This window comes from Cyanistes caeruleus, chromosome 24, assembly GCF_971803275.1.
Source record: "Cyanistes caeruleus chromosome 24, bCyaCae1.hap1.1, whole genome shotgun sequence".
Lineage (NCBI taxonomy): Eukaryota > Metazoa > Chordata > Aves > Passeriformes > Paridae > Cyanistes > Cyanistes caeruleus.
In genome coordinates, this window is record NC_141724.1 from 4,666,536 (window position 1) to 4,694,345 (window position 27,810).

A 27,810-nucleotide genomic window follows, 5' to 3' on the forward strand; every position below is an offset into this window, starting at 1 on the left:
CAGCAGGCACAATTCTTCCGACTGGTACCACAGGTCGATCAACGCCAAAGTGTCGGTGCTCTCCCTGCTTCTTGCTCAAGACCCACAACTATCAGCTCAATTGGGCAGCAGCAGCAGGAACCCCTCCGCTGCCAACACAGGGGCCAAACGTTTGTCGTCAATTCACTTCCAGGCAGAAAAACCATTTTCCTCAAAAGAAACAATTTATTTAGAATGAAACAAAATCAGCTCAACTGTGAGCGCATGTTTGAGTGACAGCTACTTTTAAGCTGTGTGAGCCATAAAAAGGGTATTCCTTTACTTTTCCAGCAATCTTGTGTACACAGCACAAAGCAAAGAGGTCATTTTTTTTTTTTCCACTTAAAACACGGGCATTGGCATCACAATAGCAGATACACAACTTTTTTTTTTTTTTTTAAAGCTGCCATTTTAGTAAAATGCACAAATACTAAACAGATAAGCTTTCTTCCACCAGGAGGCCCATGTAAATTCCACATAAGCCACAGCTTCTCTTCCCAAAGGTCCATTAGAGCTTGGTATCCATTGCGGTTGTCTTCTGCAGTCCACCAGATTTGCTTGCAGGAGGAAAAAAAAATGTTATTTCAATACAAATGTGTACACCAGATCTGGGTTTCTCCCCTCCCTACATTATACAGATGAACGTAAAGAGCTATGAGGCTTTTCTGAATATTCTATTTGGACTTCAAAAAGCACCAAAACCACCCACGGGCATGAAACCTCGGAATGAAGTCGCCTTCTAGGGATAGATGCAAAACAAGTAGTGCAGGGCTTTTTTGGACCAGGATTAAACTAGGCTTACAGTACTGATGATTACTCAACTTGCAGTAACACATCAAAATCATTAACCAGGAGAAAAACCAACCCAATTCTTGCTAATTTGGTTGACTTTCCTCGCTGGGTATTTCCTGAAGGAAACTCATCAATAAAACCATGAAATGTAGTGTTACACAGCTCTTTTGCTCTCATTTTGCTGTGCAGTTCTAACAGCAGACAGTGCCAATATTAAAAGGTCAAATCAAAGACACACCCAATATAATTTAGAATTGTTACTATTCAAGTCATATCTCCTAGCCATCGTTTTCACACAATCAGAACTGCAGGAAGATGAATATTCAATGAACCATTCTCTGCATCACCCGGTCTGCTTTAAGCCTGATACAAAAATCACCTCATTGTTCAGTCTATCGATCATTAGATTATCTGTCCTTCGGTGCTATAGAGAAATAAACAAGGGGACAAAAGGGAAAGAACCTCAAAAGCTCTAGAGCCACGTGGCAACCATTTCTTCCCCTCTGGGTACACAGCACTCCCCAGGAGCGCTGCTCTCAAACACTGTTTTGCTTACAGCCAGGAACTACCATTTTCCAAGCCATTTTTCCCTGAGTCCTCAGAGTTTCTGAACTTGTCTTCACAATTTTGATTCACTCCTCCTCCCCATTAATACCTCAGGCCTTTCACCTCAGTTACCATCAACCAGAGGGTTCCCAAACTCACACGAGAAATTAAAACTCGTTCTTCGTAAAACTTGGCTCTCCACAGAGGCCAAGAAAGTTGTCACCAAAATATTCCATCTTTATAGGAAACAAAAGAGAGAGAGGGCAAGGTTTGCCTGGGAATAATGCCCTTTTCTCTCTGTGAGGCTGACAAGGATGTGTTGGTATTTGTGCCCCTAAAACCTCTGGATTGAGGATAACCTCGGTGTTCCTGTGGGAGCAAACAAAGCCACTGGCCAGAGGCCAAGGGAGTTGCACAAAGTTTCCAATTGAAAGAAATAAAAACAACAAACTAAAATCTCAAACAAAACTACGAGTCATTTGAGGTTCTTTCCCCAAAGCACGAAGCATAAAGATGAAATGATTGAGGAAAAGGGCATCCTTTTTCCAGGCTAATTCAACACGCCAATGAAATAGAAGAACATCAGCTGCACACGAGGTCGGGAGGGAATACTGAGCTCTCACCAGAGCAATGTAATGCCAGACACAAGGAGAGAGCCAACAACTGCTACATCTGGTTTGCTCTGCACACAGTGGTATCACCCACAGGCTCCTAAACCTTCAGCCCTGGCCAAGCCAACTTCAGTGGACAGTTACTCCAATGGGGAACACCTCAGACCAAGGAGGAAAGCCCAGCCCGCCCGGCTGCACCCGGGATGGCAGCACGGGAATTCAGTGCCGGCAAAAAGAAAAAGCTGCCAAAGTTTTGCCACAAGAACCCTCAAAGGGTGTTAAAATCCTTGCTTACAAAACAGAGCAGCAACCACAAATAAACCAGATTCAAAGAAGCAGGTGCTCCATTAAATAAGGAACCAGAAAACCTGGAGTCAAACACAGCCTCACCTGTTCCTTCTCGCCCTCCAGCACAGCACAACAGGCAGTGGCAGGTGGAACCATGGTGATTTTCCAAGGAAAAGTGGAAGTGCACCTAGCATGCTCTTCCCAAAAAGCTTCCCAAACCAAGCTGGCTTTCACAAGCTATGCTGACCCCAAGTTTTATGGGATTTTTAGCAGGTGCCTGCTGTGGATCAGCGGAACAAACGCTGCTCTCAGTGACTTTAAGTGTCCAACACAAACTTCAGTGCTTTTTTTTTTCCCGGTTTTGGGCAGATTTAAATTCCCAGCTATTCAAGTCTCTTTCCTGGAAAACTCTTGCAAGTGATTTCTGTTCAGATGAAATGAGAAAACTCCCTCTGAATGCAAGCATTGATCACCTGCTGACACACAACAGGCACCTGCTCCAATTAAAACATTCTTTGCAGTAAGTGGTAAACACACTGTAGCTTCTTAAACACAGTGATTTGCATTTCTGGTGCCATTCCCAAAAATTCTCATTGTTAATAGTAAGCTGAACAGCTGAATTCTGCCATTTCTTACATTCACATTGAAGGACAACCCAGAAATCCTGGGTTTTACTCTCAAATTTAAGAGCATTAAATGAGGCTTTCACCTTTTCATTTAGAAAGAGAAGTAACTATAAAAACTGTGTTTAAGAGATGCTGCCACATGGGAATTCTCAGTTCACCACGATGTTCGGGATTCTGGGTCCACTCATTCTGGGCAGATAAAGGAATCAAAGCCCTCTTAAACCACAGCCCTCTCTGACAAGTGGTTCAGTAATAAAAATTCCTATTTTTGTGACAGAAACTCAAGCAAGTTCAGTTACACCCATGAAATACATTCAAAACATTTCCTCCTTCATCTCCTATTCGCATCCTATTTCACACCTTGAATTTGATTTTTGCCATGCAAGTTGTAACAGAAATCAACCCATGCCTGTATCAATTATCCACGGAATCTATTGGAGCATGGACCTAGTCAGGCAGCATCTCTTCTCCGTTGCCCAAATCCCTGAAAACGTGGCTAAGTGCAAGATTACATTCTGGGTTTAAGTGCAAGATTACAATTTTGGGGCCTGTAAAGAGATACAGTGAGATTTACACTTCAGTTTTAGAAGCTGCTGCAACATCCTTTTTGTTGGTAAACAGAGTATCATGGAATTAGATCCCATCAGGGATTGAGATCCCTTCTTGCCTCCTAAATGCCTGAATTACCAAGGTGGCTAAAACAGCTGGAGAAAAGTGCCCAATAATTGGGGAAAAATAAGAAAAAATTAACTATGTTCTTTGAAAAAAAAAAAACCAAAAAACAAACAACCTGCAAACCATTTCATCTTTGAATCACAAGAACAGGAGCTCAAACCTCAGTGTCTTGGAGGATTTTTTTAGTATTTCTCCAAGATGCTAAAACCACTTTACTCCAGGTGCCCGTGATAAACCTCATGTAATGCCCACTGCACACTGTACCTGAAAAGTCCCTAGCAGACAGCAGCTCCTTGCTATTAACAAAGAGGTAAAATGTTAATGAGAACTTTTATGTAATTAAATTATCACAGAATGAAAAGCATCTCTGGAGAGAAGCACTTCCTTGCTCAGTTTGCACTGTGGAACCAGACCCCACTGAACCTGCAACTCTTGGGAAAAAAAACCCAAAAAACAAAACAAAACAAAAAAGGCAGTAAAACCAAAACCCTACAATATAACTCAAGTTCTCCTTAAAGCACCTCCTTGTTTCCTGCACACCAGAGTGAGCACAGGACATTCCTGGTTTGCAACAAAGTCCTCAGCTCTTCACCAAACCTCGTCACTTCTACAAACCCAAAGTGCACATATGGGATACAGCGGGAAATCAGGGAAATACACCTGTTAAAAAGCCCAGTTTCAGTGCATGCACCTGGGGGGCTGGATGAAAAAGGAACCCCTTTCCAAAAAGGAATTCAGTGTTCTGCTGTGTACCCGAGAGCAGCTGCTGCTCACCTGAAAAACGTCGACCTTGAGCCACGCGACTCAACGGGGAAACCACTGCGGCTCCCGAGGGAAGGGATCCCGCGGGCCAAAGGGCCGCTGGCCTGGGGCCAACACGGAATTTCAAGGACTCAAAAGAGGGGCTGATACCAGTCTGTTATTAAAGTGTGGTTTTCCATTTCCACTGAGTGCTTTAAATCTGGTCTGTTCTGTTTGGAGCTCTCTTGAGAACGAGCTCTTGGGACTTGCTTTAAAATACATGAAATGAAAAAAGGACATGGATCTAAATGAAGAAGACAGGAGTTTTTCTTCCCCCCCTCCCCCCCACCCTAGTTTTTCTTATTTTTTCTATTTTCTGTAAATCATAATAGGCTGAGCCTCCCTGCCGTCCCCGCTGATAGGGAATTCTCAAAATATTCTATTCACACTACTCCTAACCAACCTCTCTGGTTTCTACCTTTATAGAAAAATGTAGTAACAGAAAATCGGGCTGGGAAAGTCACCTAAAAACAAAGATCTATTTAAAATAACGACAGGGCTGGCTAAGGCGGTATCCCATAGCACCTGGCACACGCTGGAGGGGCTGCATGGAGGAGTAGGTAGGGTTGGGAACAGAACAGGAGGGCCTTAGGATGCCCCACGGACAATGATCATGACCAGATAGTCGTCCTCTGATTTGGCCAACGCCTTGGCCGTGGAGTCCAGGAACTGCTGGGAGAAATCGCAGGGCGGAAAGGCGTGCAGGACCCCGCTGTTCTCCTTGTCTTTGTTCCCCCCCACAGGGAGGCTGATCACCCCAGCAGCCTGCTTTTGCTTTAGGTAGGACACCAGATTCCTGAGCGGCCTCTGCGTGGAGGTGGTGGCGGCCTCGGCAGCTCCGGCTGCGGAGCGGTTGTCTGAGGCGCCGGGCACGGCCAGAAGGATGGCGTATCCGTTGGGACCCGCCACCTTGATGCGCCGGTTGACCTCGTCCAACTTGGGCTGGTCCAGACGGAGACGTTGGGTGATCTTGAGCTGAGCCACTTTCCCCCCAGTCGCTCCCTCCACGAGGAGGCTGCTGGCGACTCCGAGGTCCCCCTGGAGCAGGTGCATGTTGGACGGGAAGTTGCTGTTCTTCAGCAGGAGCATCCCCTGCCAAGCCAGGCACAGCTTGGGCGCTGCCCCGGCCTGCGCTGCTCCGTCCTGCTGCTGTTTCTGGGGAGGAGGTTTGAGCCGGGAGCCTCCGCCACCTCCCTCCGCCGCCCGTTCGTCCTTTTTGGCCGGACTTTTGCACTCCTGGGCGGCGGCGGCGCGATGCTTGCGCTCCCGCTCCGCGGAATTCTTGCGGTCTCGCTTTTCGTTCTGCCCCCGCTCCAGGCTGCCCCGGCGGGACTCCCGGATGGGGGAAGGCCGCTCCAAGAGGAGCAAGCGGGATGAGCGCTCAGGGTCACTACTGTAACGCTCCCGGCCTCCTAGGAGCTCGGGGCTGCGGTCCGGGGGAGAGGTTGTGGCCAAGCAGTGGCGCTTTCGGGAGGAAGAGGAGCGCTCGCTGTCAGGGGAACGGTCCAAGTGCCGGCCTCCATCCTCCGCCAGTCTCCGTTTCCTAGGCTGATCCCTACTGCTACTGCCCAGCTCCCTCTCCCCGCGGTCCCGCTCCAAGGACCACCCATCCCGACGGCGCTCCAGGCTTTCCAGTGGGTCGTAGGCAGCTGCCCGATTACTCCGGTCCCGCACAGGGGGTGGTGGGGGCACCCACTCTGTCTCGGGATAAAGGTCTCTGTCACGGTCTCTATAGAGCAACGGTGGCGTCCTGTCCCGGGCCCCCCGGAGGGGGTCAGGGGGGGCTCCCCGGTGAGCCCCAAAAGCAGCCGCCTCCGCCACAAGCTCGTAATGAGCCGGGGGCGGCAAGGGCAGGGGCTGCAGGTAGGGCTGCTGGTACCGATGCTCTGTGTCGGCAAAGTCTACGCGGAGCCGGCGATCCGGCCCCCCCAGGGGGAACCCCCGCATGTGGGTGCAGGCTGCCTGCGCCGCGTCCAGGCTCTCATACTGGATATAGGCCCAGGAATCCCCTTTGCGGTAATCGATCGTACGGATGGTGCCAAACCGATCAAACTCCCTGGCCAGGGCGGCCAGGGGCACCCAGGGCCCCAGGCCACCCACCCAGAGCCGGGTGGTCGGGGTGGCTTTCCCGTACCCGATCTTGATGGGGTTGCGCAGCAGCACCTTCCCCGACATGGCCAACTTGGCCCGGTGCGCCATGTCCAGATTCTCAAACTTAAGAAACCCATAGGTGCTGGTCTGCCCACGCCCTGGCCTCTTGATGTCCACCTCAGTGATGACCCCAAAACGGTCGAACGCTCGCCGTAAGTCCGACTCGCTCACGGTGATGTCCAGGTTGCCCAGGAACAGCGTGCGGTTGGCTCTCTGGTCATCCTCGGGGCTGATCTCCTCCTCTCCAGCCGCTCCGGCACCTCCTCCTCCTCCTCCACGGAACCCCCCGGCCGCCGCCACGCCGGCCACGCGCTCCAGCCCGTAGGCCGGCCGCACCCGCGCCTCGTAGAAGCCGCCGTAGTCCCGCTCCCTCTCCAGCTCCCTCGGCAGCGGCGGCGGCGGCGGGAGCCGGCCCAGGGCGAGCTGCTGCAGCCGGTAGTCCCGGTATCCCAAAGCTCCGCCGCTGCCCGCGGGGGACAGCGCCCGCTGCGCGGCCCCGGCCGGCGGGTGCCGCACGGCCGCCGCCACCGCCCCGACCGCCGCCGCGCCGTAGGGAGACTCCTTGTCCAGCAGCGCCGGGGAGCGGCTGCTGCGCCGGCGGCCGCTGCCTCCGCCGACATAGACGGCCTCGATCTTGAGCGGGCGGTCGTAGAGCACGAGGCGGCCGCGGGCGTGCTTGGCGGCGCGCGCGTCCTCGGGCCGCCGGAAGTTGACGAAGGCCACGCGCTCGTCGGCGGCGCCGGCGCCGGGCGGGAGCCGGCTGATCTTGACGCTCACGTCCCCGAAGCGCTTGAACTCGTGGAAAAGCCCGTCCTCCACGGCCTCGTCGCTCAGCGCCGAGCCCAGCTCGCTGATCTTCAGCGTCTTGTACTCGCCGCCGCCCGGCTCCGACGAGGAGGAGGAGGAGGAGGCGGCGGCCGCCCGCGATTCGCCGCCGCGGCTGCTGCTGCTCCGCGACGCCTCCGCGGTTTTACCGCTGTAGCCGTGCCGGCTCCCTCCGCCCGCGGCCGCCGCCGAACCGGTCTCGTACTCGCGGCTGCCGGCGCGGCCGCCCTTGTCCGCGTGGGCGCCGCGCCGGCCGCTCCCGCTGTTGCTCTCGCCGGACGCCGCCGCCGCTTTCCCGCCGTTGGAGCCGCCGCCTCCGCCGGACGAGCCGCTCGGCTTCTTGCTGCCTCGCGAGGAGGAGGAGGAGGACGCCGAGTCCTCGCCGCCCCGGGAGCGCTTGGCCTTGGCGGGCGAGCGCTCCTTGCCCTTCATGGCGGCGGCGGCCGCGCTCCCGCCGGGCCTCCCCGACCGCCCCGCTCACGCACCCGCCGCCATCTTGGGAGCCGCGCCGGCAGCGCGCGCCGCCTCCCCCGCGCCCATTGGCTGCCCAGGGCGGCGCCCTCGCCCATTGGCTGCCGCCGCCGGGGCGCTCCGCCCACCGGCTGGCGCTGCGCGTTCCCATTGGCTTGCCGCGCTGTCGGTCTGCCTGCCAGCCCCGTGCTCCCGCGGGGGGGGCGGGAATTGCCGCTGTCGCGCGCCTCCCAGCCCCCCTCGCTCATTGGGCAGTTAGAAAGGGCGCGGTGATCTCATTGGACGCTCATGCCTGTCAATCGCGGCAGTTCAACCATGGGAGGATTTTCGCTACCCATTGGACACTGGACCTAACTTACTTTCTCCTTCTGATTGGCTCTCCTACCTGCCAGTTACAATAATCGAACTGCGGCCCCGCCCCGCCCTTTGCCATTGGCTCTCTCGCTTAGATGTGACTTCCCGTCGTACCGCTCCAAATCTCGCGAGTTGCTCAGTCCCCGCCCCCTTTTCTCATTGGTCACTAGTCAACACATCGCTTTGCTCTGATTGGTCAGTCCCTACGCCGCTCACGAAGGAGAGCGCCCTCCCCCCAAATTCCACTCCTGGGTTATCATTGGGCGAGAAAATGTCCCCAGGCGTTTGATTGGCTGCAGACAGGCAGAGTGTGATTGGCTAGGGCAAAAATCAATCAGCTTTATTCGGGCTCTGATTGGTCTCCGCGGGGAGGGGGGCGGTCCCCGGCAGAGCTGGCGGTGCGGCGGCACCTGAGGGCTCAGAGTGAAGCGGGCTGTGGTGCAGAGCGGAGCTCCCTGTGCCTCCCCTTGGCTCTCCAGTGCACCCACCGGGCTGGGCTGAAGCTACTGCGGGGGAAGAGGCGGGAGCTCGGCTGTATTCAGTGCCTGTCTAACCCTCTCCGTTTCCTTGTGCATGTCCAGGGAATGCAGGGAAGCCCCCGCAGCTCTCTGGGGCTCCCCAGGGCCCGACCCGCGCTCCTCTGCCGGGTTTGGAACCCTGCGTAGGTGCAGGGACTGTCTCGGGCCACGGCCACTCCTCGCTCGGGACCACCAGATCGCTTGAAATATTTCCTATTTAAAGCTTCACATCGCAGTGATTTATCCTGCTTTCACCAGCGGTCCCACGTTCCCTTGGGGAGCTGGAGCTCGGAGATGGGGAAAAGGTTTGGGTTCGGTCTGAGGTAAAGGAGCCTTCACGTACTCAGGGAATCCCGGCTCCCGTGGAGCAGGAACGCCTCTAATCCCTGTGTTTTGTGAGGATCTTTCTCTAATCCCTGTATTTTGTGACGATCTAGCTGCCACCTGCGGCCCTGGGCGCTTCCTCCTCTTTCTCCTACTCTGCTCTCCATGTGGAAGTGGAGGTGGGAAAAAGAAAGGTTCAAACGGGGAGAAACCTGGGGCAGGGCGGGGTCCCACAGCCCTGCTGGAACTGCTGCTCCTGCTTCCCACAGTCCCATAAATCATTCCCCTAAACCCTAATTTCCCCCAATAAAACAGTAATTTCAATACCCAAACTCCACTTTCAGCCTCAACCCTCTTATTTCACAACCAGACCTCAGACAGATTCCCCCAACCCCCAGTTTCGTACTCCAAACCCTCATTTCTAAGTCCAGGACTGAAATTCATGCCCCAAATATTATTTTCCCTCCCTAAGCTCCAATTTCATCTTCAAACCCTCATATCACCCCATCCTATTCCATCCTTCAAACCCCAATTTCATACTTCAACCGCTCATTTCACCCCTGAAATCCTGATTTCATCCCCCCCAAAACCTAATTTCACCCACCAAACCCTCATTTCATTCACCCAAACCCTAATTCTGACATCCCAAATCCCAATTTCTTCCTCCTAGCACGAATCTCACTCCACCAGATCCTGAATTTATATCCTAATCCCTTATTTTCATCCCACTAAACATTAATTTTGTGCCAACAAACCCTAATTTCAACCCACAAGCCCTAATTTCACCCCACCTAACTCCGATTTGATCCCCTCGCACCTGTTTCCCCCCCAAAATCCAATTTCACGTCTACCGACTGCAATTTCACTTCCAAATTCCAATTTCACCCCACGAAACCCCTGCTTTATCCTCTCAAACCCCGCTTTCACCCTCCAAACTTTAATATCATTCCATGAACCCCCAGTTTCACACCAGAACCCAAATTTCACCCTCCAAACTCTTATTTTCACCTTCCGAACCCAGATTTCACCCCACCAAACCCCAGTTTGATTCCCCCAACCCCCAGTTTTGCTCTCCTAATTGCTGTTTTCACTCCCCAGGGCTAACTGGAGAATTATCCAGTCGTTCTTCTTGTCTGCCATCCAAACACATCAAAATCCAGCAGTTCCTGAGGAGGAATTCCCTGGAGCTACACTGGTGTGGGAAGGACTCGTCTGTCTGGAAGGACTGTTGTCTTCTGGTACAGGGCCAGAGACTCCTGGAGTCGTGGGAGGGTTTCAGTGGTGGGTAAATGGCTGATTGTGAAATCCCTCAAGGTTGGAAAAGCCTTCCAAGACCATCGAGTCTAACTTGTGCCTGATCTCTGCCCTTGTCCCCAGCCCAGAGCTCCGAGTGCCACGTCCAGGTGTTCACTGAACACTCCGGGGATGGGCACTCCAAACCTCCCTGGTTTTGCCAAGGGAGCCAAGGCCTGAGCACCCTTTCCATGGGGAAATTCCTGCAGGTGTCCACCCTGAGCCTCCCCTGGCCCAGCTGAGGCCGTTCCCTCTCCTCCTGTCCCTGTTCCCTGGCAGCAGAGCCCGACCCCCCCGGCTGTCCCCTCCTGCCAGGGACTTGTGCAGAGCCACAAGGGCCCCCTGAGCCTCCTTTGCTCCAGGCTGAGCCCCTTCCCAGCTCCCTCAGCTGCTCCTGGGGCTCCTGACCCTTCCCCAGCCCCGTTCCCTTCCACACACTCCAGCCCCTCCATGTCCTTCTTGTCATGATGAACCCAAAACTGACTCCAGGACTAGAGGTGAGGCCTCAGCAGCACCAAGAACAGAGGGACAATCGCTGCCCTGGGCCTGCTGGAGCCTGTTCCTGGTCCAAGCCAGGATCAGCCATTGGTCCCTTGGCCACCTGGGCACACCTGGGCTCGTGTCCAGCCGCTGTCAGCAGCACCCCCAGGTCCTTTTGCAGCTTTCCAGCCACTGTGCCCCTGGCCTGGAGTGTTCCATGGGGATGTTGTGACCCAAGGGCAGGACCCAGCACTTGGCCTTATTGACCCTCACACTGTTGGCCTCGGCCCATGGATCCAGCCTGTCCAGATCCCTCTGCAGAACCTTCCTGCCCTCCAGGAGATCAACACTCAACTTGGTGTTGTCTGGGAACCAAAAGGGGTGCCCTTGATCCCCTTATCCAGATCATGGGTAAAGAGACTAAACAGGACCAGCCCCACTCCTAAGGCCTGGTGAACCCCACTAGTCACTGCTGCAAGTGGATGTTGAATCACAGGATCTCAGACTGGTTTGGAAAGGACCTTCAAGCCCATCCAGGCCACCCCTTGCCATGGGCAGGGACACTTCCCTTGCCCAGGTTGCTCCAGGCCCTGTCCAGCCTGGCCTTGGACACTTCCAAGGATGGAGCAGCCACAGCTGCTCTGGGCACCCTGTGCCAGGGCCTCCCCATCTTCACAGAGAAGAATTTCTTCCCAATATCCCACCTAACCCTGCCCTCTGGCAATGGGAAGCCATTCCCTCTTATCCTGTCCTGCCAGGCCCTTGTCCCAAGTCCCTTTCCAGCTCTTCTGGAGTCCCTTCAGGCCCTGGAAGGGGGTCTAAGTTCTCCCCAGAGCCTTCTCTAGGCTGAGCATTCCTAGCACTCCCAGCCTGGCTCTGTAGTGGAGGTGCTCCAGTTCCCTCAACAGCTTCCTGGCCTCCTCTGGACTCATTCCAACCGTTTCACATCTTTCTAATGTTGGGGGCAGCAGAACTGGATGCACCACAATATTTAAGTACAGAGCTTGGAGTGACAGGAATTGTGTTTGGAACTGAGATTCTTCTGTGGAACAGCCTGAACCCAGCAGGTGTTTCAGAGGCAGCCCTGTGGTGACTCAGGAGTGTGTGCAGATCATCGTGGGGAAGCTGTGGAAGACAGATCCCGTTGGGTGGATGTGATCAGATGAAGTGACACAGAGATGTGAGCAGGAGGAGCCGTGGCTGATCCGTGGATCTGTCACACAGGCTTGTCCCAGCCGCTGTTCCCGGTTGGATCCGGCTCCATCCTGTGGAGACACAGCTGAAGGATAAAGCTCAGGCATTACGATTTCCCTCTGGAAAAGTTGTTACTCTGTCAAGATGGTACCATTTTATAGCAATACCTCCCTTCCAGAGCTGCTAGAAAGGGTTTTGGAGGCTGGGTTGGAGTTGACTGAGGAATGAGACCCAGCATGTTTTAGGGAGCAGAATATCCCAGTGTCCAATATGAAAGCATCACTGCAGTCTGGATCAGATGCCCCCACATCCCATGCAGAGATCCCTCCCCTCCAGCTCCTCTACTGCAAATCTCCGATTGTGACTGTAGGATTATAGAACCCCAGACTGGTTTGGGTTGGAGCAATCTTAAAGCTCATCTCCTTCCACCCCTGCTCTGGGCAGGGACACCTTCCACTAGCCCAGGTTGCTCAGAGGAGCTGAGGAATCACTCATTGAGGTGAGAGAAAAGTGCACAGAAAACCACAATGTGCCGTATTTCAGCTTCATCTGAAATTTTTTAGTTACATCTGGTAAAACCTGGCACAGCTCTATGGCTGGAGAAGAAATGCATCACTTTAACCAGTGATAGAGACTCCAAGGTCCTCTCCTCTTCCCAATGGTGCCTGGGGTTGGGAGAGAAAGATGGGGATTAAAATTCCTCAGCGGATGAGTCACAAGGTTAAAAACACCTTGGGGGGGGGGGGGGGGAGCACTGGGCCACATCACTACAGGGATGGGCCCTGCTGATAGACATTTAATCTGATTTCATTCCTCCTGACCTGCTCCTTCCAAGGGGAGACTTCCCTTGGATTTTTCCACCTCAGCATCAGCTGCTGGTGATGTGGATCTCTGTGGATCTGTGTGGATCTCTGTTCAGCAGTGCTGGTGTGTTTTGGAGCAGGTTTGGTGCTGGGAAAAGGCAGCGCAGCACTGGGAAAGGAGGTCTGGAGAGGATCACGTTTGTCAGGCCATGAAAAACGATCTGGCACAAGCAGGAATCTTCCCCTGGGCCCAGGCTGGAGAAGGAGCACTGTGCTCTGCTCTGCCTGTGCTTAGATAAAAGTGTATGAATAATTCAGGTGCCAGATGGCCCTTGAGCCCCCGGCCTAGATCTAAACATCTAATTACAGCTGGTGTCCCTGGGACTTGGGCATCCAGGTCCCTCTGCAGAGCTGGGCTCATCCCACAGGATACTTGGATGCTGCAGAGCCACAAAAATTGGCTGTTTCCTGCAAAAAACCCCAAAACATTATCCTGGGGTTTCACTGTGTGTTTTCCTCTCCAAACCCAGCTGGAGCAGATCGCAGAGGTGGGTCTGATGGAGGAGGAGATGCAGTGGGCTCCTTGGATGGATCCCAGAGCTCCCGCTCCAATCCCACTGGTCCAGGCAGGATTGCGAGCACCTCTGCTAGGGAGGATTTGCGTGTTTGCAGTTTTGCATTCAGACGAGCTGCCGAGATGCGCTCGTATCCCAGCTGGCTGTTGGAGACATGGAAATCCATTAGCTCCACTTAGGCGAGGCCACAAGAGCCCTCCCGGGAGCGGAGCTGCCACGATCTCTTCCCCTGGAACGGTGGCTGCCATCCCCGCGGCGGCCCGGAGCTGTCCTTGGCCAGCAGAGAAGAGCCTGGAGAACATCCACGCTGCCGGGAGGTTTGGCAGCGAGCAGCGGGCACCTCGAGGAAGGACGGGAGGGAGCGCTCGGTGCGTGGCGTGGGGACAGCTTCAGGATTCCTCACCCTCGCCCGTGCCGCTGCCGGCTTAAACCGCTGCTAAAGCCAGCCTCGTGTTGCCATGAGCTCTGCTCAGCATCGTCCCCGAGGGCTTTGGCGCCGGCTTTGGGTCCCCAGGCAGCGATTTCTGCGGAGCATCCTCAGCACCAGCAGCCGCCGACAGCCCGCGGCTCCCCAGGCTGGTGCTCCCGGGGATGCCGGGGCTGCGGCCGCAGAGCAGGGCAGGGAAGAGCAGGGCAGGGAAGAGCAGGGCAGGGAAGAGCAGGGCAGGGAAGAGCAGGGCCGGGAAGAGCAGGGCCGGGAAGAGCAGGGCCGGGAAGAGCAGGGCCGGGAAGAGCAGGGCAGGGAAGAGCAGGGCAGGGAAGAGCAGGGCAGGGAAGAGCAGGGCAGGGAAGAGCAGGGCAGGGAAGAGCAGGGCAGGGAAGAGTAGGGCAGGGAAGAGCAGGGCAGGGAAGAGCAGGGCAGGGAGGAGCAGGGCAGGGAAGAGCAGGGCAGGGAGGAGCAGGGCAGGGAAGAGCAGGGCAGGGAAGAGCAGGGCAGGGAAGAGCAGGGCAGGCAGCCCCTGCCCGTCCCGCTGCCGGCAGAGGGCAACGACAGCCCGGGAATTAGCGGCTCTGATCCGGGCTCGCCGCCGCAGCCCAGCCCGAGACCCTCTGCCCTGGCTCCTCACCTCCCTCCGCTCCCTTTTCTTCTCCATTTCGTCTCTCTTCCTCCGCTGCGTGAGGACGGCTCGAGTTTAATAAGTAATGAAGGAATTTATGGAGCCATTAGCGCGGTAATTGTTCGCTTTCTACCTAATATTCAGAAATTATTGGAGAGGGAGGAATAAACCCCCAAAGTACAGGGAGAATTAAGGCAGGATCAGGGATTGCATTGCAGGGCCACATCCCTCTCTTAAGCCCTGTGTCCTGAGGAGACCTGGTGCACGGACATGAACCCAGAATTCCTGCAAAGAGAGAGCTTTGGACACCCAGGAACCCTCCGTGCTCCTGCTCCCGTTTCCCTCCCAGGGACTTGCTGAGAGTGCCCCACTCCGGACGGTGACGGCTGCTCAGGATGGAGCCCCCTGATTTTGGGTGGCCGGGTCCTGCGGCTCCTCCTGCAGGGATGCAGCCCGAGGAAGCCAAGCGGAGCTCCGGGGAGCTGCTCACATCCACGGCCTTCAGGCGCTTTGGCTCCGCTCTGTCTCCGGTCCATCTGCCCCCTGCAAGCTGCTGCCTTCGCCTTCCAAGCGTTACCTGTGCTCAGAGGAGCCCAAATTTCCATCCTGCTCCCTCACAGAGCCTTCCACCGAGAGGCAGGGATCTGGTCCATGGCCCAGCTCCTCGCCGGGCTCGGGAGGAGCAGCAGGGCCCAGAAGGACCGGCTCCATCTGTGCTCCCGCAGCGATGCCGGCAGGAGGGCGCCTTTAATCGCTGGAGCCTTTCCATGTCAGCACTCGGTGCCACGGCCGGGAGTGACGGACGAGCTGGGCCGAGCTGGGCAGACACCAAACAGGTGGCAGCTCTGGAGGGGGGACATCACATAACCACGAGTGCCAAAAACGACCCAAACACGAGACTTCATCCCAGCCAGGGCTCTTGGCTGCCTTTGGCAAAGGATTCTCCTTGGATAGGGAGGGAAAATGGGGGAGACCCCCCCAGGCCAGCCCTGAGCTCCAGCGTCACCGCTGCGTGTGCCAGGGCTGCAGGACGAGCGGCAGCGCTAAGGATGCTCTGATGAGCCAGACAGTGAGAGAGACCAGCACCGAGACCTGCGCCCTTCCCTGTGTCCCAGCGGGGAGGAACAAGGACACAGCCTGCGGCAGAAGACATTTTCCAACCATTTGCAGAAGCAGCCGGGGAAGGGAGGCGCTGGGCAGGAGCCTGCGGAGCGCCCGCCACTCACACAGAGAGACGAAGGAGATGGCCCCAGGAGACAGCTCCACGTGCCAGCCAGCTCCAGGCACCTCACACCTCTCTTCCACACCTCTAATGATCATCCCCACCTCCCTTGGTCTTCAGGGTGGTGTGTGTCACGTCTGGCAGCTCTGTCCTGTGACAGGCTCCAGCTGGGGGGGAGTGGAGCATTCCATGCCAAGCAGCACGTCCTCCCCTGGCCCTGGCCCTTCAGGGCCTTGCCTACAGCCCTGGAGGAGAACAGACCAAATCTTCCTGACATCCTTCTTCTTCTCCAACACCTTCCTCACTGCAAAAGGGGACGTGCTGAGATACCTCACCCCAGGGCACAGGTGAGAGCCCAGAGAAGGGGCCTGGGATCCCTCAGCTCTGAGGACGTGCTCACCACAAACTCCAGGAATTTTCCTACTTATCTGCCCTCCCCATCCCCTGTGATGCACAGGCAGCCCAAAACTGGATTCTCATCCCATTCACCTACAGACAATTTTCCAGCTCCTCCTAACCAGTTCCAGTGCCTCAGTTTCCCCACAGTCAGGGAGCAGTTTTTTCATACGTAGGGGCGGGTGATGCCCCCACCAAGCTCCCAGCACATCCCATTTTGGGTGCTCCAGCATGGATTCATCACATCTTTATGTCACCAGAAGGGAAAAATGGCAATTAAAATAAATCAGAGGCTGTCAGCTCCATTTGTCATCCCGAGGGGAAGAGTTCCAGCCTGGATGGGGAGGGGAGTCGGGCAGGAGACAATCAATAATGCCTGTAGGTCTGTAAGGAGACACTCACCAACCTTCAGTCAGGGCCCCAAAGTCAAAACCTCGCCTGACCTTGCCGTTGGAGCGGTGCTGGACGTGGGGAAGGAATGTGCGAGTTCAATTCCCTCAAGATCTTGTGTTTCCAAGCCGACAGCCCTGGGCAAGGCTGTGCTGCTCAAGGAGACCCTTCTCCAGGTGTAAGGGGATCCTGTGCCCTATGGAGGAGCTGTGAATAATTCATGGTGCTGGCTGGTGGCACAGCTCCTGGGCAGGCCTGGGTGCTGAGGGCGACTCTTCAGAGGGGATTTTAGCCCAGGATGCTCCGAGGAACAGGGGAATCTTCTCCTTCCCAGAGGACTGGGAGCTGGGAAATGCTTTGGGATCTCAATCCCAACTGATGCAAAGAGAACATGGTCACTCCAGGCCACCCTGGTGATTCACACCCACCAAGCTTCATCCCTGTGGTGGCTCCATGCTCTTCATCCCATGGGACCATAGCTGCCACTCATGTCTCCTCATGGACGTTGCATTATGGATTTAATCCATACTTTTCCATCTCTCTAGGTGGTCCATCAGCAGTTCACTTCCAGAAGGGCTGGAAATGGTGCTGGGCTCAGTCCAGCACCTCCTCATCTGTTCCCAGCCTCCATGGGGACAAGGGCCCAAGCCAGGCTGTGCTTGTCCAGGCAGAGGCACCAGGAATGGGTACACCCAGAGGAGAGCCATGAAGGACAGGGTGGTGTCACCTGTCACCACAGGCAGGCTGCTGCGACTCACAGGGTCCCCACAGGTCCAGTCCTACACCTGCTGGGAGATCCTGATGGAAAAGGATCTTGTTTTAGAGACCCAAAGGGCTCAACATGTGGCTTTTTGCAGAGTAGGGGCAGTTCACAGGCATGGGAACAACCCTGCAGCCTCCCCCTGCCCCGGGATCTCCCTCATCTCCATCCCATCTCCATTCCTCCTTCTTCCCCTCTAAGCTGGGATAAATCCTGTGGCTCTTTATCAAAAACCACACTGTACATTTGGTGCCTGGAGCTCCTTCAGCCATGGACTATGAATTCTTGCTAAATATATATTTAAGGCAGTCGTGGGGATATTTTTAAATGACCCCTGAAGCTATTTCTGCTTAATTTCCCTCACTTTTTCTCCGTGTCTCTCCCTGATCTTCTCCTCCAGAGAGGACGAGAGCTCATTTTCATCTCTCCTGTCTGGGAGATGGGGTGCATGACTGGCTGAGGACAAAAATCAGCCCAAAAAAGAGCAGACAGGGCTGGGCAAGAATAGCAACAGGGCTGGCCCAGGGCAGAGCTCAGCAGGGTCCGGCTCCCCTCCAGCTTCAGGGTGCTGCTAATCACAATCAAGATCAGCCAGGGTGAAATATTCCCCTCTGCAGCCTCACCCAGGCACCAAACAGGGCTTTCAGAACCTTTGTAATCTTAAATTATATTAAACCTACATGGTGAGGATGAGATCTATTCCCGGTCCTGATGCTTGGGACCAGCCCCTGCTCAGAGGCAAAGGCACATCCCAGCCTGCCGTGAGAAAAGAACAGGTCCAGACCCAAACCCAATTTATTTTCCACCTTGAGCCAAGCTGTTTCTCTGCTTTACATCTCAATTTTCTCATCTGACACCTGTGGAAAATCACCCGTTCCTGGAGCTAATAAGGCCCCGCAGATGGAAGAGGTTATTTTCCAAGGCAGCCCTCAGGGGAAGGGCAGTGTGTGCACACATGGGTTCGAGCGCTGAAACACTGCCAGGGGAGAAATACAAACCAGTGCAAAACCCCGGGCTGGTGCTGAGGAGAAACCAGCTGATTGGTTTAACCCTTTCATCTCCTCCCAGTCTCCTGCCTGCCCTGATGCCCTTGAGAAGCTTTCATTCACCTGGAGCTCATTCATCTTCCCCGCAGGCGTGATTCGCCCTTCCAGCTCTGCCCCTCAGCCTTCCCATCCGTCTTTTCACAGGTGATTAATTCCCAGCTCTGAGTTTCAGCCCACCACAGCAGCCTCCCCCTCATGCTGACTCCTTTGGTTTGGGCATTTCTCAGGTGTCTGTGGGGATTTTGTCTGGCTGCTTTGGATGGGCTGAGTGGGAAGAAGCAGGATTGCCTGCTGGCTTCCAGCAGGAAAGGGGGAATGCTCCTTTGCTCCTGGCTTCTCCTCCAAGGCTTTCCATCTCTACTTTCCCCCAGATTTCCTTACCTCAGCTTACCTTCAGCCTTTTTTTGGCACTTCCCCAGCTGCTCAGGCATCTCCATGCTTTGTGAAGTGTTGACTCAATAGGATCCAGCAGAAAATGCAGCCAAGAGCACATCATAAAGCACAAAATGGGGATCCCACTGAGGGAGCAGATCCCTGACAAGGCTCTGCCTCCCAGGGAGCTCCCCCAGCCCCTCTGCCCACGGCAGGATTTTAACCTGCACCTGCACAGCGCTGCATGAGCAGCCCCAAGGTTTCACTGGTGAGATTTATGCACCAGAATCCAGCCTGGATTCCCATTAAAGCTCCTCCAAACTGTCCCACAGGCAGGTGGAGCAGCACAGGTCCAGGAGAGAATTCCAGGGCCTGAAGATACTCAGAGCTTCTATTTTTCTTCAAATCTCTCCAAAATGCTTTAAGAGACCCTGGCTGCTCTTTTTCGGTGCAAAACAACCCCAAAGTAGAGGCTGCCAACAATCAGGTTCTGATCACGGTAACCACCACTGACACACTCTGAGCATTCCCAGCAAACCCAACTGGGTGAGCTGGTGCAGCCTCTTCCTCCCTGGGCTCTGCCTGCGTGCTCAGCATTTGGCTTCTCACACCTCAGCCAAAAGCTGTGAGGAGTTGGCTGTTGTTGGAAAAGGTCTCCCCAAAATGGGACATTTCTCCTGGCTGGGAGATGGAACAGAGGAATTGAGGAAAGGAAACCATGGCTCACTGTAAAAATTCTCAGCTGGGGTCCTTTGAAAGTCCTGTTGCACATTCAGTCCTGGAGATTCTCCATCAACTCCTGTATCTGTATTTCAGCACAGATCGATCTGGGATGGATCCAGGATCCTGACCTGTCAGGGGCTCGGCAGCATCCATGAGCTTCAGGCAGGCAAACAGAGCTACAGATGGGGTGAGACACCCCAAAATGCCCCTCAGAGGGGGAGCCTGACCCCAGGAGACACCCAGGACACGGAGAGGAGACCCCGAATCTTCAGAAAGCATTTTATCAGGTGAATGGGGAGTGCCACAACCTGGACTCTGGATCAAACCCCTTCCTCCCATGGCCAGGTCGGTCACTGGGACAGTCCCCACTGAGCCCTCAGACCAGCCAGCCTGGCTGCCAGGAGCTCTGGATTGCTTCCAGCTGCTCTTGGGGGAGGTCCAGGACACCCAGAGCTGCTGCAAGCCAGAGCTGGGCACGTGGCCCGGAGCAGAGCCAAGTCACAGCTCCAGCCGGTGTGAGAGGGGTGTGAGAGAGGAGAGCCCAAGGGAGGAGAGCAGGGAAGTGGCCTCGGTCACTGGTTACAGCATCACTGGCCAGGCCAGGCCAGGGATTGTGCTGCTCTGCACCAGGGCAGCCTCAGCTCCAGTCCTGGGGCACTTCTGGGTGGCACAATATAAAATAGATGTGAAGCCGTTGGAGGGCATCCAGTGGAGGCCACGAGGATGGGGAAGGGTCTGGAGGGGCCTAATGAGGAGGGGCTGAGGGGGCTTGGTCTGTCCAGCCTGGAGAAGGAGACGAGAGAAGACCTTATTGGTGTCTTCAACATCGTCCCAAAGGGCAGCACAGGGACAGCTGTGGTCTCTGTGCTCTGTGACAGGGACAGGACCCAGGGAAGGGCTGGATCTCAGGGAAGTTTCTTCCCCCAGAGGTGCTGGCACTGCCCAGGCTCCCCAGGGAATGGGCACAGCCCCGAGGCTGCCAGAGCTCCAGGAGAGTTTGGACACGGCTCAAGGGATGCCCAGGGTGGGATTTTGTGTTGTCCTGTGCAGGACCGAGGGTTGGACTGGATGATCCTTGTGGGTCCTTCCCACTCAGGATATTCTGTGATTCTGCCACTTTTATCTTGGGCAAAGTGGGACCAGTGTGCCCAGAGCCACAGTGACCATTGCACAGCTGGACAGAGGCGCTCTCCAAGGGCACTGGGGGAGCAGCAGACACCACTGGGACACTGGAGTGGGCAAGTTCTCCCTTGAGGACCAGCATCCATCCCTTCCTTGGCTTCCCAGGGAAGTTTTACCAGCACCCAGAGGCACTTTGGAGCCCCGAATGCCCTCTCTACCTCCTGTTGCTTTTTCTTCTCACCCACTTCTTCTGCTCCAGTTGATCTCCCCAGAGCTGATGGTCTCCCAGCCCTTCCCCTGGCAAACCACGGGGTCCCAGCCCTTCCCTCAGTGCTGCTGCCACTGAGGGTGCTGGTGGCACAGGGCACTTCCCAGTGAGCTGTGCCCACGGGCCTGGCACAGCCCTGCACAGACCTCCCAGGTCCTGGCAGTGAGGATGAGCCAGGGCTCAGCGAGGAGCTGCCAGTGAGCACTGACAGCCCAGGTCCTCCCCAGGCCAGCGGGAAGGGGCTGGCTTTGGGTGCTGTGTTTGGGTGCTGGGTTTGGGGTGCTGGGTTTGGGTGCTGGGTTTGGGTGCTGGGTTTGGGGGGGCTGGGTTTGGGGGTGCTGGGTTTGGGGGTACTGGGTTTGGGGTGCTGTGTTTGGGTGCTGTGTTTGGGTGCTGGGTTTGGGGTGCTGTGTTTGGGTGCTGGGTTTGGGCGCAGGGTTTGGGGGGCTGGGTTTGGGGGCTGGGTTTGGGGGGGCTGGTTTCGGGGTGCTGACTTTGGGGGGGCTGGGTTTGGGGGGCTGGCACAGCATCGGGTGCTGCACTGATGGAGAGGTGGCAGTTGTGTGTGTTGCTAAGTGTGACACAGGCTGAGAGAGCTGGGAACGTTCAGCCTGGAGAGAAGAGGGTTGTGTGGAAACAGCACAGCACCTTCCAGGCCTGAAGGGGCTACAGAGAAAGCTGGAGAGGGACATCTCATCAGGAACTGGAGGGACAGGACAAAGGAGAATGGGTTCAAACTGCCAGAGGACAGGAATACATGGATATTGGGAAGGAATTCTTCCCTGTGAGGGTGGGCAGGCCCTGGCACAGGGTGCCCAGAGCAGCTGTGGCTGCCCCATCCCTGGAAGTGTCCGTGGCCAGGCTGGACAGGGCTTGAAGCAACCTGGGGTGGTGGGAGGTGTTCCTGCCATGGCAGGGGTGGAACAGGATGAGCTTTAAGGTCCATTTTAACCCAAACCATTCCAGGATCCCATGAGACTGGCACAGGTGACCACCCAGCGTGGCAGGGGCAGAGGGCATTCAGTGAAGCTCAGCCAGGGTCTGGGAGCCCACACTGAGGGGACCTGGCTGGGACCCCCAGCAGGGTCTGGGTGCCCCCCACAATCACGGGTGCCCACCCAGGGCAGGCTGAAGACATCCCTGGAGAACCAGAAGATAAACAACCAGGGAATAGGCAGAAATGAAGGAAAATCCCACCCTGGGCTAACCTGGCTCCTGCTCCAGCCTCGGGCTGCCATTCCCTGTGGCTGCTCCAACCCCTGTATCCTGGTAAAACTGCCTCCCCTCCTTCCCCCGAGCCACAGTGAGAGCTCTGAGGACTTGATCTGGAGCTGCTGCCCAGGAAAGGACTCCCAAGGACACCAGACAAGGAAGGGCACACCACGCTCAGCTTGATTAGATGGATTTGAGACCAGCTCTGAACCCTCCTGCAAGGCCAGTGGAGCAGGGCTGTGACCTTCCCAGGTGACTGGCTCCAGTTTGCTTGGGATACCGAAGGGGAGATGACACCCATCCCCATGGCCAGGGATGCAGCCCTCCAGCATTCCCCCTCCCCTCTGGCCACTGTTCCCACAGGGAGAGGAGCAGCAGCTGAGATAATTTACCATTTAATGTGACCAGATGGCTTAATTTAAACCAAATCAGAGGGGAGAGAAGCCAGCCTGAATGTCTCCAGGAGTTCAGCCTCTCCTCCTGCCTCTCCCTCTCCCTGCTCTTTCTCCAGCAGCAGGGTGGGTCCTGCAGGACCTGCTGCAGGGCTGGATCCAGCCCCAGAGCTCCTCAGGTGCTGACATCCTTTCTCCTCCCCAGGCACCACAGTGCAGGAGGCAGGAAAAATATATCCAGCTGTAGCAGAAATTCCAGCTTCCCCCAAAGCCCTTTGCACAGAGTTTTGGTCTACAGAAGGCCTTGAGATGGTCACTCTGGGGGTCGTGCTGACAGGTACTGGTGTGGTTGGAGGTGGTGGCACTGTAGAGTGGTGCAGAAGCCTCAGAGGTGGGCACAGGGAGCAGAAGGATAAAGACCAAGGGCACTGTGGCTCCTGTGCCTGCATCCCGCTCCTGTGCTGCTCCTCAGACACATCCCAGCAGCCAAGCTGTGCTGTCCCAACCCTTTGCCCATCACACTGCCAGCTCTCACAGAGCTACAGAAGGTGGGAAGGTTGGTCAGGCTTGGAAGGGCCCTCTGGAGATCACCCAGCCCAACCCCACTGCCAAGGCAGACACAGGAACGCCCAGGTGGGTTTGGAATGCCTCCAGAGACAGAGGCTCCACAACTCCCTGGGCAGTCTGTTCCACTGCCCCTCTCCAGCTCTTCCCCTGTCTCAGGGCTTCTCCTGGCTCTTGCCTTCCACCCAGAAGCGAATCCCACTCTGGCTTTGGCCACGTGAGTCCCATTTTATATCCATCAAGCCCCTCACACCGTGAGATCCTGCCCAGACTGGAGCTTTCGGTGCTAAAATTCAGCGTTCTCTTGGTCAGCAGGGGTGGAGGAGGCAGATCTGAGCCCAGACCATCCCCAGAGCGCGGTGTGAAAGCGGAGGATGATCAGGGAAGGGTATGATCAAGAGTTCAGCGCTGCATTTTCCTACCCAGGAATTACCCCAGCACGGCACCCTGTGCCACAGGAGAGCCAGGCAGCCAGCCCTGCTCCTGGCAGGCATCACAGGAGCCAGCACAGCTCCTTGGGCTGCCAACCTCCACCATCCCCACCTGCACGAGGAAAACAACCCTCACATGGGGGGAAACACCTCCAACAGCCGTGCCGACCCCCCTAATTTCCAGAACAAACACACCAGGCTCTTCTCTGTCAAGAGAGGTTGATTTTCCTCTAATTACCCACATAACAAATCCATCCTGGTTATGCAGAGCTTTCATAACAGGTTGCATGGCCGTAGGTGATTGCTTTAAAAAGCTCCCCACCCGTGGAGCTGCGCTCGCCGAGCCTGTTCCCTCCGCAGTAATAAATGCTAATAATAAGGCTCAGCACCACGCAGCATTTTATGGCCTGTCTAATGCAGGAAGTCAAAGTTACTGAACACAATGGGCTCCTCTAGCCACAAAAATGAGCAGAATCCAAGGGAAAAGCCAAAGCAGCCTTTAGGAAGCGGCAGAGCGCTCCAACAGCCTCGATTTGGGCTATCAAAGCTGAATCTGGGACTTCAATGATGCGCCCGAGGCTGGAAAATGCATCTGTGGCAGAGCTGGGGCCGGCGATCTGCTCCTCTCCCAGCCATGTCCACGAGGCTGCCTCGGGCAGGGATGGTCCCCATCCCCTCGCAGCAATTTTCTCCCCCATTAGGTTAATTAACCCCAGCAGATCTCGCTGGTTCCCAGCCCCATGTGCTCGCAGCAGCTGCCCGGCACTGATCGCCAGCCCAGCCGAATTTCAATCAGACCACGCAAAACCCAGCCACCCGCATCCTCCACGGGGGAAATCTGGAGGGGGAAACACGGAAAATGTTTCTTGGGAAGAGTGTGAAGCCGTGGAAGTGCAGCAGCAGGGGGGTGCTGAGGTGGGGAGGGCAGATCCGGAGGTGATTTTTGTCCTGCAGGCTGAAAACGCGGAGGGAAAAAGCAGCAATGAAATGTGGGGAGAGGAGCCAGGAGTAAAGGCTGAGACTCACAAAGGATGGAGCTCACAAAGGAGGGAACTCACTAAGAAAATTCTCTTTTTTCCTCCCTCCTGGTGAGGTTTTGAGGACGGGCACAAACTACGGCCTCCAGTCAGGAGCCCTTCCCTCAGCAGCAGCTCCCTGCGCACTCTGGAAGTCGAGGATCTATGGATGCTAGCTTTAGAACAGGCTGCAGGGAGCTGCAGAAAATGCAGGCCCATGGCCTCTCAGTCCTGCCTGAGAAGCTAGCCTGGGAATTTCAAAGGAGGATTTCAAAACAATCCTCAGAGACAGAAAACAACTGCCATGTGCTGTTTGTCTGTCCTTTTGTTTACCTTGCAGGAGAGAGTCAGGGGGGCAGAGTGCCCCTGACCAATGATGGTGATGTAGCACTTTGCTAACCAATAAGAGTTTCCTTTCTGTACTTTCCACGTATCTGTCTAAAAGACAGGCCTGAAGCAATAAACTAAGGAATTCTTGTGTTGAGACTCCCTTGAGAGTCCAGTGTCGTTCTTTCTAGCCGTTCCCAATCGGAACAAGGATCCTTTGTTGCGCCTCTTTTAGAACCTCTGGCAGCCACGAGCGGCTCGGGGGGCTCTGGGGCCATCCCGATTTACCCCTTCGCCCTCGGGGCGGTTCCGGCTCTGCAGAGCAATGGGATTAGCATCGATCTGCCGAGAGCAGCATCCTGCCCATCCTGGCCGGGGCATCCAGCGCCCCTCGCTGCCGCAGAGCCCTCCGCGCTCCCTTGGCCCCGTGCTGCCCCCCAAAAGGGCTCCTGACCGTGCAGATTGGAGAGCTGAACCCTGCCAGGCATCACCTCCTCCCGCTGGCTCGGTGTTTTGATTACAGCTGTTTTAGGACAGCGGCCATACCCACCAGCAGCTGCTTTCTTACACAGCCAGGGAGGAAAACATCCCTGGTTTATCCCCAAATGCCTCCCTGGCTCCAGCACTTTCAGAGGGAAATGGGGAGAGGGGCTGAACATGAAAATAAGACAATTCCTGCTGCATGCTGCATTTTGGGGTGGAGATCCCAACAGCCAAAGGAGCTCCTGCATTTATATTCTCTTTTTCCTAGGAGCTGGGTCCCTGTGTTGTTGCCTGGGGGCTGATGAGGAGGGGAAGGAGCAGCATGGCCAAGGCTGTGTTTGGAATCGTGGAATCTTGGAATGCTTTAGGACGGAAGGGACCTAAAGCCCATCTTGTTCCAACCCCCTGCCATGGGCAGGGCCCTTTTCCACCAGACCAGGTTGCTCCAAGCCTGGTCATTGCCAGCAAATTTCAAAGAGGTGCTGAGGAATAAAAGCCCTTGAACATTTTTAATGATGGATCTTCCCTGTCAGCTCCACACTGAACAAGGAGCCTTTAAAGTCGGCCCTTTGATTAGAAAATGGACCCAGGGAGAAAAAAGTGCTTCTCCTCCTCCTTATCTATCATCTGCCCTCCTCCATACCCATCCTGCCCCAAAAGGGCTAAATTTAGAAGTAAAAGCCCAAGAATTCCAAGCAAGGGGCAGCAGGGGCTGCCCGAGATCCGAGCACCAGCCCCACAAACAGGAAATTTTAATCCACGCTGACTCCTGAGGGGTTTTAGCAGAGGATGGGGCACATCAAGGGGGTTCCTCACCATCCATCCCCAATTTATCCCTATCATTTCCTGGGGTACAGGAGCTCTCATCCTGCTGCACAGAGCCAACACAACTCCCCCATCACAGCCACAGCCAAGACCAGAGAGGAGAACTCGCCCCTTCCCTGCTCCTCCTTAATCTCTTCCAAAGCGCTGCTCCAGATGAGTTAAGAGCCCCAGCCTCTGTAAAGCCCATTTCTCCCCACAGATCCCAGCCCTGCCAAGCTCCTCAGCTCACGCTGCCTTTCAACACACCCGGCTGGCTCCAAGGACACTTAAACCAGTGACGGGAATGTGACGTCCTTCTCTGAGAGGGACAACACTTGGGAAGCACGAAGAGCCCCCAGCTGCAGCTGACTCACAATTATTCTGCTCTGAAACTGCTCTGTGGTATTTTTTGGAGCTGTTAACATCCCATTAAAAGTGTCCTGTTGAGCAGAGCTGGCTGGCAGGGAGCAGGGAGGGTGCAGGCCTGGAAGGAACCGCAGCTCTCCCGTTATGGTAAGTTTTCCAAAACCCACTAGTTGTGTCCCTAAATAGTTCCCTTCCATGAACAGTGAGATGGTGTCAGCTGCCTTTTTTAAATGAGCAGCAGAAAACAACAAAAGAGCTGCAAGTGGCAGCTATAAATGCAAAGCAGGGGCTGGAGGGGGTTGGGGGCCCTGGAGAGGGGCTGGGGGGTTGCAGGGAAAGCAGAAATGCATTCAAAGGGAACAGTGCTGGGCTGACCCTGCAAGGAGCTGCTGCAGCTCAGACACCACCGACCTTCCCTTTGCTGCCTGTCTGGGAGGGGATGGTGTCTCTTCCAGCTGGAAGCAGCCACCCATCCCTGGAGTGCCCGAGGCCAGGCTGGACAGGGCTTGGAGCAACCTGGGCTAGTGGAAGGTGTTCCTGCCATGGCAGGGGGTGACACTGGGGGGGCTTGAGGGTCCCCTCCATCCCAAAGCGTTCCATGATCCACAGTGAAAGCTGCTCCTTGGACTTCCCCCCTCTTCCCCTGGCCACATCTCCTGCACCCTCCACGCTCAAGGGGGGGACTCTGTGCTAACACTTGAGTGTGCTAACACTTGAGTGTGCTAACACTTCCCACCAGGGCTTAAATGCATCGGGTTTCTCATCTGTGTCTGCCCACCCCTGTCTGAGAACCACAGAATCATTCAGGTTGGAAAACTCCTCTAAGAACATTGAGTCCAACCTTTGAATGAAGCTGCAAAAATCCTCCTTTCTCCAGGAGGAGCCACGGAGAATTCAGCCAGGTTTCTGAAATAAAGTCAGTGGATGTCTGGAGTTGGGTTGGGTTGGTTGGTTGTTTTCCTTGAAGGCTGTTCCACAAATGCCATTTCCTGGGGGCAGGAAGCAGAGCCAGGGTCTTGCTCGTGCTGGGAAAAAACCAAAGGCTGACAAGGGAGCAGCCCAGGCTCCATTAAGAGGGAATTCATTTGCATGCGTTTCATGCAGCCTCAGGCAGCACGAAATAAGCCCCTGGTTACCAGGGAGCTCCTGGTTAGGAGGATGCCCTTGGCACGTGGTCCCCAAGCCAGGGAGAAGGGGACTCCCTGGGACACTCCTGCTGTGGTGACAGCATTCCCAAGGGATGGGATCACACCTTGCATCCCACAGGAATGTCCCCAGCAGCACAGGCAGGGCTGGTCCTTTCCTGACCTGTGCCAAATCCATGATCCAAGAGCTGAACCAAAACCCCCCAGCACCAAAGCGCCTCTGGTAGCACCCCCTTGACTCCAGGGGGAACAACACAGTTTCCAGGACTACAAAAGGCAAGGAGCTGGGCAGAAAAATGACATTTTTTCCTCTTTTATTACCAAGAACAAGGAAAACAGCCCATTTTTCTGAGCACGGCCTGAATAGG

At 55.5% G+C, this 27,810-nt stretch overlaps 1 protein-coding gene and 2 long non-coding RNA genes across 3 annotated transcripts; 1 reads left to right on the forward strand and 2 right to left on the reverse strand.

Moving 5' to 3' along the window:
* Positions 1-184: 184 nt before the first annotated feature.
* RBM15 (RNA binding motif protein 15) lies at positions 185-7,765 on the reverse strand. The gene is made up of 2 exons (XM_086861603.1): positions 4,883-7,765; positions 185-575 (listed from the first exon to the last, which is right to left on the reverse strand). Exon 1 carries the CDS (start codon positions 7,763-7,765, stop codon positions 4,946-4,948), a length of 2,820 nt encoding a protein of 939 aa, XP_086717729.1. The 3' UTR covers positions 185-575; positions 4,883-4,945.
* Positions 7,766-9,405: 1,640 nt separating this feature from the next.
* Positions 9,406-15,074, reverse strand: LOC147649425 (uncharacterized). The gene is made up of 2 exons (XR_015278951.1): positions 12,789-15,074; positions 9,406-12,632 (listed from the first exon to the last, which is right to left on the reverse strand). It is a non-coding gene; the product is annotated as an uncharacterized LOC147649425 (long non-coding RNA).
* A 7,266-nt stretch (positions 15,075-22,340) lies between these two features.
* LOC147649426 (uncharacterized) lies at positions 22,341-23,849 on the forward strand. Its single transcript, XR_015278952.1, has 2 exons — positions 22,341-22,432; positions 22,512-23,849. It is a non-coding gene; the product is annotated as an uncharacterized LOC147649426 (long non-coding RNA).
* Positions 23,850-27,810: the final 3,961 nt, after the last annotated feature.

What these genes read in the sequence shown, in the direction of transcription:
- RBM15 (XM_086861603.1), bottom strand. Translation starts at nt 7,765, where the DNA reads ATGAAGGGCAAGGAGCGCTCGCCCGCCAAGGCCAAGCGCTCCCGGGGC.